This window comes from Mauremys mutica, chromosome 12, assembly GCF_020497125.1.
Source record: "Mauremys mutica isolate MM-2020 ecotype Southern chromosome 12, ASM2049712v1, whole genome shotgun sequence".
Lineage (NCBI taxonomy): Eukaryota > Metazoa > Chordata > Testudines > Geoemydidae > Mauremys > Mauremys mutica.
In genome coordinates this window covers 8,434,577-8,444,372 of record NC_059083.1, presented here as the reverse complement: position 1 = coordinate 8,444,372, position 9,796 = coordinate 8,434,577, and the positions used below count along the sequence as shown (strand labels likewise).

Sequence of the window (9,796 nt, the reverse complement as noted above, 5' to 3'; positions counted from 1 at the left end):
CCAGTGACAATAGCCAAAGGTAGGGCTGCAAAAGGGGAGGTTGGGGATCCCTGATTCTGAAGGCTTTAGTCTGCACAGACTGACTGCCTGGCAGGAGCATCCAGAGTGCAGCAGTGGGCACCTTCCCTGGGGGCAGCCAGAGGACATGGACAGCCAGCTCCATGAAAGCTGATGGAGCCAGGGCTGGATTCTGATCTCAGTGGCTCCAGAGTGATCCCCCTGATTTACTCCAGGTTTGCACTGACCTGAGAGCGGAGTCTCCTTGGTCCTTAAGCATTAGTGGGTGGAGATTGTCTAACTGAACAAAGCACTGCAACAAATTGCCTAGAGAGGTTGTGGAATCTCCATCATTGGGGATTTTTAAGAGCAGGTTGGACAAACGCCTTCTAGGGATGGGCTAAATAATACTTAGTCCTGCCTCAGGGCAGGGGACTGGACTAGATGACCTTGCAAGTTCCCGTTCAGTCCTACATTTCTATATTAGATCTCCAAGTTTTCAATTCTGAGAATCTTTCCCAGCCCTGAAGAAGAACTCTGTGTGCCTTGAAAGCTTGTCTCTCTCCCCACAGAAATTCATCCAATAAAAGATATTACCTCCTTCACCAGGTCTCCGAATGTAATTGTAAAGGGGGAATTGTCACCAATCGTATGTTTCCTGTGGGGTCCTGCAAGATCGGTTCTTGGCCCTACACCAGTTAACAAATTTTATCAGTGACCTGGAAGAAAACATAACATCCTCACTCACAAAGTTTGCAGGGGACACAAACACTGGGGGAGTGGTAAGCAATGAAGCGGACTAGTCACTGGTAGAGAGCGGGCTGCATCACTTGGTAAATTGAATGAAGGAAACAATGTACATTTTAATACGGCCAAAGGTAAAGTCATATCCCTGGGAAAAGCATGCAGGCCATACGTACAGGATGGAGGACTCTACCCTGAGAAGCAGGGACTCTGAAAAAAGATTTGGGGGTCATGGTTGATAATCAGCCAACATGAGCTCCCAGTAGGACACTGTGGCTGAAGGTGCTAATGCAACCCTGGGAGATATAAACAGGGGAATCTCGAGTTGGAGCAGAAGGTTATTTTACCTCTGTGTTCGGCACTGGTGTGACCACTGCAGGAGTCCTGTGTCCAGTTCTGGTGCCCACAATTGAGGGAGGTTGTTGATAAATTGGAGACAGTTCGGAGAACCAGGAGAATCACTGAAGGATTAAAAAACCTGCCTTATAGAAGAGCTCAATCTATTTAGCTTAACAAAGGGAAGCGTAACATGTCCTCTGCCCACCCCTCTTGCTGGGGCCCACTGGCTGCCCCAGTAAAGCACAGAGGGGCTTCTCCTTCTGCAGCACCTGTGGCTTTATTTACACATTTCTCCCACCACCAGTGATGTACTATGTACAGCTTGCAGGCCTTACAATCTCCTCTTCCACCCAGAGTCTGCCCTCAGCCTGGAGACTGACCTTCCCCTGGCCATCTCCTGTCTTCTGGCTGCCAGCCAGCCTTTCTAGCCCTTGAACCCTCAGGTGCAGCCAGTTCTAAAGGCCAGGGACCAGCCTTCTCCCCAGCCCCAATCTATTTCCCCTGATTGGGGCTGGCTGAGCAGGGGCTAATTAGGTGCCCTTGCACCAGCGCCCTGCTACAGGAAGGTTAACAGGTGACTTGATTATAGTCTGTCAGTACCTACATGGGGAACAAATATATAATAATGGGCTCTTCAACGGAGCAGGGAAAGGGCTGACATGATCCAATGGCTGGTAGTTGAGGCTAGACAAATTCAGACTGGAAATAACAGGACATTTGTTAACAGTGAGCGTAATTAACCACTGGAACACTTTACCAAGGGTCCTGTGGGATTCTCCATTACTGACAATTTTCAAATCCAGCTTGGATGTTGTTCTAAAAGCTCGGCTCTAGGGATTATTTTCAGAGCAGGTCTTTGTCCTGCGTTATCCAAGAGGTCAGACTAGATGATCACAATGGTCCCTCCTGGCTTTGGAATCTACGAGGGGATCTGCTACTTGCAGCTATTGCCAAGAGACAATGTTGTGTTTGGATTGTAAGCTCTTTGGAGACGAGGGCGCCTCTCGCTTTACATGACCACAGCACCTTCCACAGTGATGCCCTGATCTCTGCCAGGGCCTCGGTGCTCTGTCATAAGCATGTGCTGTGCCTCCACCGTAGCTCATGATTTTGCCCTGATGCAGGATTTGTGTTGGTGTTTTTGGAACAGAGAATTGAAAATTGCTTTTCCCCCCCTTTGGGTTTCCTCACTGAACTGGGCTGTTCCCAACAAGTAAGGATGAGACTGTGTCACAACATTCCTTCTTAGACAACACCTGATTCTCAGGGGCGGCTCCAGGCCCCAGCACGCCAAGCACGTGCTTGGGGCGGCATGCTGCGGGGGGTGCTCTGCCGGTCGCCGGGAGGGTGGCAGGCGGCTCCGGTGGACCTCCTGCAGGCGTGCCTGTGGAGGGTTCGCTGGTCCCGCGGCTTTGGAGGTCCACCGAAACCGCGGGACCAGCGGACCCTCCGCAGGCACGTCCACCAGAGCTGCGGGACCGTGCTTGGGGCGGGACCGTGCTTGGGGCGGCAAAATGGCTAGAGCCGCCCCTGCTGATCCTCCACACATTTCTCCATCTATGGTACTTTTCTTGCCACTGTCGGCATCTCGCAATCTTGACTGTATTTACCCTGCGAGGCAGGGCAGGGCTGTCATCCTTATAGAGGGCTAATGGTCAGACAGGGAGTCAGTGACGGAGCTGGGACCCAAATCCAGGTGTCCAGCCAGTGCCCTGCTCGCAGCGCCAGCTTTGTGCTTCACTCCACGGCTGTCCCTTGCTCTCCACACATAACATTGATGCCTTTGTCCCCTCCCCAGCAGGCAACTCCCACTCCACTCACTGCTGCTGCTTTGTTGGCCAACCACCAGCCCAGGGGTGGAGTTTCCCAGATATAGTTCAGCACCCACAATGTTCTTTCTCTTTCAGTCCCCAGACTCGGTGAGTACAATTCTCCGGGACCAGGGCGAAGTGGGGAGCAGGGGCCTGTTTCTGGTGCTTGTTCATTATTTAGGGAGAGGGGAGAGGGGGATTGGAACCACACTGCAAAGCCGAGGGGTGAGTTAGCTGAGGGGTGGAGAGAGGCAGAGAGAGGGGAGAGCCAGGGGTTGGGGGAGGGGATGATCTAAGCGCACACCTGTGTACTAGGCAGTATTGACACCAAGAATAGGAATGGGCCAGGTCTGGTCTCTAAACTGAGCCTCTTTTGGGGACTGCCATGAGTTTCAGACCGAAGAGAAGACGGGGGGGGGGGGGGGAGTGACCCCTTGCCTTGTGATTCAGATCAGTAGTAAAAGAGAAAGTATGCGAAGGACGTACTGCTATTGCACTGATCTTTGCTTAAAGGGAGTGTTCCTCAGCCTATTACACTGACCTTTGCTTGAAGGAAGCGTTCCTCCACCTATTTGTGCTGGCGACGCCCTTAGGACTTGAAATAAAATTGTGATTCTCCCCCCCACTCAAATATAATTAAGTAAATTCTGACTACGGCTCAGGGCTGGCATCAGGGGGCAGCAAGCAGGGCAATCGCCCAGGGCCCCGGGAAGTTAAGTTACATGTTTCAGGCCTGGGCAGTGGGGCTCGGGCTTCAGCTTCAGCCCTGAGCCCCACCGCCCAGGGTGGCAGCACGTAACTCAGTTTCGTGGGGCCCCCTTGTGGAGGGGGCCATGGGCAACTGCCCAGTGCAGGGCCTGGAACAAATCAACCCCCACCGGCTTAGGGGGCCTGCTCTGGTGGGGTGACCAGATGTCCCATTTTTATAGGGACAGCCCTGGTTTTGGGGACTTTTTCTTATATAGGCGCCTATTATCCCCCACCCCCTGTCCCGTTTTTTCACAGCTGCTATCTAGTCACCCTATGCATTGGTGGCTGGGCCAGCGGGACGGATCCGGCCTGGTGCTGGGCCGCCTGCTGCTGCTGGTAGTGCCAGCGCCTACTGTGAGGGGCTATTGTTGGCCACAGCACCGCGGTGGCTCAGGGCTCCGGCCGGGGCGGGGGACTCGCTGCACCAAAACGCGGGCGGCCGAGCCGGGCGCTGTCTCCGCTAACTGCCAACAAGATGACGGGCCCTGTGGAAGTGACAGATTCACCTTTTAGGACCGACTGCACTGGCCAATTGTACCAGCCCATGGAGCCCTCAAAGCGTGGGGTCCGGAGCGGTCACCCCGATTTGTCCTACCCAAGGGATGGCTCTGCCCGTGACCCGCCCCAGGGGCTCGCAACCCCCAGGTTGAGAAACACTGCTTTAGGGGATCCTGTCGGAGAAAAACTCAGTTCTCGCTTTTTGTTTGGGTGCAGCAAAATCAAATATTTTATTATTTCTCCAGCAATTACAATGGAGGGAGAGAGTGCCATAGGACACAGGGTCACCCCAGTCCCGGACAGGTCTCTCAACTGGTAAACAATTACATTAAGCCTTTATACTTTTGTTACAGACAATTTCTAGCAATCATGGAGACAGTAAAAAGAAAACATTTGCATTTGTTTATACATAAGCCTCTTTGCTATCTTATTTATCTCACTACTAAGAAAAAAACAAGACTGCACATTGCAAGGTCGTAATAACTTTCACACAGTTCACTCTGTCTTACATTATCTTGCTTCTACAAATCTCATGTCATTAGGGTTACAGTATGGCCTGACTCTTGCTAACTGACTGACACGTATTAAAATCCCCTTCAAATCCTTATTAATTCTGTCCTTGCTTCCACAATCCCTTCACTTCCCCATCACTGACATTACCCCCGGCAGTTCCCGATCTTGGCCCCTGGCAGCAACGTATTGTCTGGTATGAAACAAATCTGGCAGGGAGAAAAACTTAAGGTTCCCCTCGATACAGTCATCCCGAAACTAAATCAGTTTTAATAAATAAGATAAAATCAGCTGCGGTTTTCTGCATTTAACCCGGAGTCTCCCTGCCAGGTTTTATTACAACCAAATATCTTTTTGTCATTAGCTGGTTTTTCACTCCCTTTTTTGCTGAGTTGAAACAAAACAGGAACTTGACTGAATATACAGGGGAACCGACAGAACCGATGATGTACTAGTTACAGTAACAGAATCATTTCAGGGCTCCTCCCATCTCGTTGTTGGATTCACCCGCTGGATCTTGTCTTATAGGTGGGCTCTGATCCTGCCCAAATGAATGCACATGCTTAGCTTTCTGTGCGGCGAGTAGCCCCATTGGCTTCAGGGAGACTGTTCAGTGTGTGACGTTAAATAGGCATAAGTGTTTGCAGGGTTGGGGGCTGTAGGGCAGTTCTACACTACAGCCATATATTGGTATAATTGCGTCGCTCAGGGGGTGTGAAAAATCCACCCCCCTGAGCGACATAGTTATACCGACCTACCCCCAGTGTAGACAGTGCTATGTCAACGGGAGAACTGCTCCTGTCAACATATCTACCGCCTCTCGGGGAGGTGGAGTAAGTATCCTATTGGCTGACTGGAGAGTTCTCGCCCATTGGCTTAGAGCGTCTTCATTAAACTGCTACCGCAGCGCAACTGCGCTGATGCAGCATTTTAAGTGTAGACCTGCCCTTAGATTGTAAGCTCTTTGGGGCAGAGAACAGCTTTTAGTTATTTGTGTGTGGCACACAAAGGGGCACTAATGTAATGCAGATAACAAATAATAGCAACACAAGCTGCTGTCCAACGCACAAAGGAAACACGCCACAGAGAATGTTTCCCCTCTCATCATTCAGTTGCATCATCGTCATTGTTACTGTGGCTATAGCAGGTTCAAGCAGAATTGTGATTTTTTTTTAATAGAGAATGACACAGAAAGTCAAAGGATGTACAATGGCCTGGATACCTGCAAGGAACAGCGGCTGGACAGGCCCCTTAACAGCAATGGAGACCAAGAGCGAGGAAAGGACCCAGGTAGGTGGAGCCGCTCTGCCTGGGAGAGACACTGCGGCTTATGCAGATGAAGCCTTCAGTTTCGGGTGCAGCAGCCCAAACGCCTGCCTGCGAATGCAGCAGGGATCTGATCACCCCACCGGCTTCCTATGAGCACCACCGCTTGCTTCACATCTACTGCTACAACCTTCCCTGCAGCCGGGCGCTTATGGCTGCTGTGTAACAGGGTGCAGGGGCATTTGGTGGGCTTGTCAGCTGCACCCGTTTGGGACTGTGGCCCTGTCTCGCTCGCTCTGGTTCAGGGCTGAATATCCCAGTTTGTTTCACTGGGACATGATGGCAAAAGCACAGCTGTGCAGGGAGCAGGTTGGCTTGTTCCATGCCGGTCTGTAATCGTTACTTGTTTAAATATCTCGCCGAGTTACTACGGTGATAAGTGCTGTCGAAAAGCTCAGGAGGAAATTCATAATCCCATATTCAGTGCAGGGTAGATCAGAGATAGCGACAAACTCTGATCTACCAAGCAGCTAGTGACTGACTAGGGGGTATGCAAACTGTCCTCTGTCTCTGCACTAGGCCACAGTAAATAAATAACTCAGATTCTTCTCTCCTGCAGCAGCCCCGGGCCAGGAGTGTTAATATATTGGTCTCTTTCAGGTTACGGATTCAGGAAAACTAGACCACTTAAAATCCTTGCAACAGTCACAGTCACAGTCCTTATCTTGGGTTTAATCACTACTACAGCCGCCCTGGCAGGTGAGTGTGCAGCTCTTATGGATTCACTCTCTGCGTTTTCTGTTTGGATCTGGAGCTGGCTCGAGCGCACGTTTCCAGGGCCTGGAGCTGACGGCCTCGCGAGGTTTGGGGGAGCCAACAGAGCGCTGCAGCCACTAGGGAACACTTAGCCAAACGGCTTCCCGGGTCGTAGCTCCTGTAGTTGCCTCGTACTTCTTTTTTAATGCTGGTTGAAAAATGGGAAGGGGGCTGGACCAGGGCTGGACCTAGACCTAATGGTGTCCCAAGCGAGGAGTGTTTTTGGCAGCCCCCCCCACCCCCTTCATTTGTTAAGCGTTTGGAAGGTGAGGTCATGTCCTGCATGCGAGTGTGGAATTACCTTACTGGAAACGTCCCGGCCCACCACTGCATCCAAGCAATTGCCAGAGCCGCTTAGGGGATTCTCTGAGGCCTTGGTCTGAGGGGATTATTTCGACGTGTTCCCCTTGGATACAGAGATGAGGAGGGGGCAGCCTCTTACCCTGTGTTACATTCTGTGTTTCAGTCAGAACCGCTAAACCGTGTTTGGACTGTGAGGACGTCCCATCGTGCCCGGATGGCTGGGTCGGCTACCGAAGACAGTGCTACTTCTTCTCTGAGGACGAAAAGAATTGGACCGCCAGCCGGAGCTACTGCTCTTCACACGCCGCCTCCCTGGCGGGGATTGACGGTGGCCTGGAGATGGTGAGGGGCCCGGGTGTTTTGTGAGCGCAATGGACGGCCCTTGGCACCACAGACCGTGAGCCAATGGGACAGTGCCCAGGCCCTGCAGAGTGAGGCGCCCCTGTGTGTCTCGTGCCGGGAGGGCAGAGTGAATGATCTTTCCCAGGTCCCTGGCTGGAGCTGCAGCATTGCAGCCAGTGCATGATTGAAATTGCTCATTGGCAGCCTGCCCCCGAGCAGGAATTCAGCTCCAGCCCTGCTCATCTCCTGGGAGTTCATTCCCCGCCCAGCTCAGCACAGCCAGTGGTTCCGGATGGATGGATGGATGGACAGGAGAAGTGGCTGGCTCAAGAGACGGCCTGATTTTGCCTGGCTCTCGAGTGTTGTAGGCATTTCCCCTGTACTATAAAGCCACCCTTTGCCTTCCAGCGCCCAGCCACTGCACAGAGCAACGCGCTTTCCCTTACATGTCCCCTCGAAAGCAAAGACACAGGGGCTTGTGCCCTGTTTTGCCTTGTGACAATGGAGGAAGGCGACCTAAAAAGTTGTTCTTTTTTTAAATGCCCCCCGCTCCTCCTCCTGGTTTTTTTTCACATGATAGCTACTGTCTAGGCTGGAAGACGTTATGGGCAGGGTGTCAAACATAAGCCATTCGTCCATGCAATACAATGGTCCCCCTTTGTTTGTTTTGAAGACGTTCCTTCTGCGGTACAAAGGCAGCGTTTACCATTGGATCGGCCTCAGAAGGGAGCCCAGCCAGTCGTGGAAGTGGCCCAATGGCACCAAATTTGACAATCGGTGAGTCTCTTTCTGGGTCTAAATTTTCTCAGTGCTAAGTCACTGGTGTTGGAAGTGCTGAGTGCAGAGAGATCGACAATGGAGATCAACCTGACAAACGCACATGGGTCAAAAACAGGTGAAAAATCAGCATTTCCACCCCTTGTGGGTTTAGTTTGTTACTCCATTCATAGAATCATCAAAATCATAGAAATGTAGGGTTGGAAGGGGACTCATAAGCAGTCATCTAGTCCAGTCCCCTGCACTGAGGAAGGGCCATGTGCACCTAGACCATCCCTGACAGGGGATTGTCCAACTTTCTAACTGTCAAGGTAGTTATGCCCTGGAATAGGTTACCAGGGAGGCTGTGAAATCCCTGTCATGGGAGATTTTTAAGAACAGATAAGACACTGCCTCTAGGACTCTGTTTTGGTGCGGAGAATTCCACTGTCTCTCTCGGGGCTGGTCTACATGCAGAGTAGTCCCTGTTAAACTCAAGGTGCGACTTTAAACTGGTTTAGTTAAACCAGTGTAAAAGGCAGTGTGGACATTCTTCTTTCAGTTTCCGTTGCTTATTCTGGTTTAGCATCAGTCAGCTGGGAATTGGTATAAGAGAAAACAAAATAAAATGCTCTTTAACCGGAATAACAGCTTCCATCCACCCAGGCAGCTTCCCCAGCTTAACAAAATCCACGCAAGTTTATGCTTCTCTGTGGGTGTGACCGACAAGCCTTGGCTACGCACTGATTCTAGCTCCGCGGCTTCTGGTTGCAGGTTCGAAGTAAGGGGAGGAGGAGACTGTGCGTATCTGAATGACATAGGCGTCAGCTCGTCAAACTGTGAAACGGAGAAGAACTGGATTTGTGCCAAACCTGATCGATGTGGGAAACGGAAAGAGAATAGTCTGGAAGGGACGGAAAAGCAGTGACTCAGTTGTTGCTCCCAAAAAACTCTTCTAGTTAAAGATGCAAACTGTCTTACTCTCATTTGTAATGCATAGATGACCAGTAGGTATTTATTCCAAGTAATAAGTAGCTCAAATCAAGATGACACCAATGAAATAGAAAGGTAGCCATATAAAATAGATGAAAGTAAATCTTTTATTGACACACTGCTGAATTATCCTATGCAACTCAAGGCCACAAGATGTTATTGAGGCCATGAGCTCAGCAGGATTCAAAAACAGACTGGACATTTAGATAGAAAATGGGTGGGTGGCCCTTTAAGTGGAGGCAGGTCCTAGCCCCACCTGTTACACTCAGCTTGCTTCCCCAGGTGGAAAAAATAAGCGAAGTCACATGAAAGGCAGGTCATGTGGTTAAATCAGGCCTCTGGGGATGGAGAGAGGACAGAAGCTTGTGGAGCAGCAGATGGGAGATGCCAGGTAGGAAGCCCTGGGGGTTGGTGCTTGGCAGAGACTCTAAGAACCCCAGAAGGGTCTATGGGGAGAACGGTGAATAAGCAGAAGAATTGGAAGCAAGTAGACAGATCCTGAGAAAGGAGAAGCTGTGCCCAGCCTGAGGTGGGGTAGCAGCCGCTGTTGAGTTTGTTTATGGCCTCGGAGACATTGGAAGGGCGGGGGGGGGCTTTTCTTTTACAACTTATCTGGAGGGCCAGGTCTCTGCAACAACCAAGTGAGGCTGGAAGGTCAGGAGATTCCCACC

General features: G+C 51.1%; 1 protein-coding gene across 1 annotated transcript; it reads left to right on the top strand.

The window, feature by feature from the left end:
• The first annotated feature begins 5,826 nt into the window (after positions 1-5,826).
• On the top strand, positions 5,827-9,220 carry LOC123344975 (C-type lectin domain family 2 member D-like). The gene is made up of 5 exons (XM_044981479.1): positions 5,827-5,939; positions 6,576-6,674; positions 7,198-7,376; positions 8,050-8,153; positions 8,907-9,220. The coding sequence occupies exons 1-5, from the start codon at positions 5,852-5,854 to the stop codon at positions 9,058-9,060; spliced, it is 624 nt and encodes a 207-aa protein (XP_044837414.1). The 5' UTR covers positions 5,827-5,851; the 3' UTR covers positions 9,061-9,220.
• The last annotated feature ends 576 nt before the right edge of the window (positions 9,221-9,796 follow it).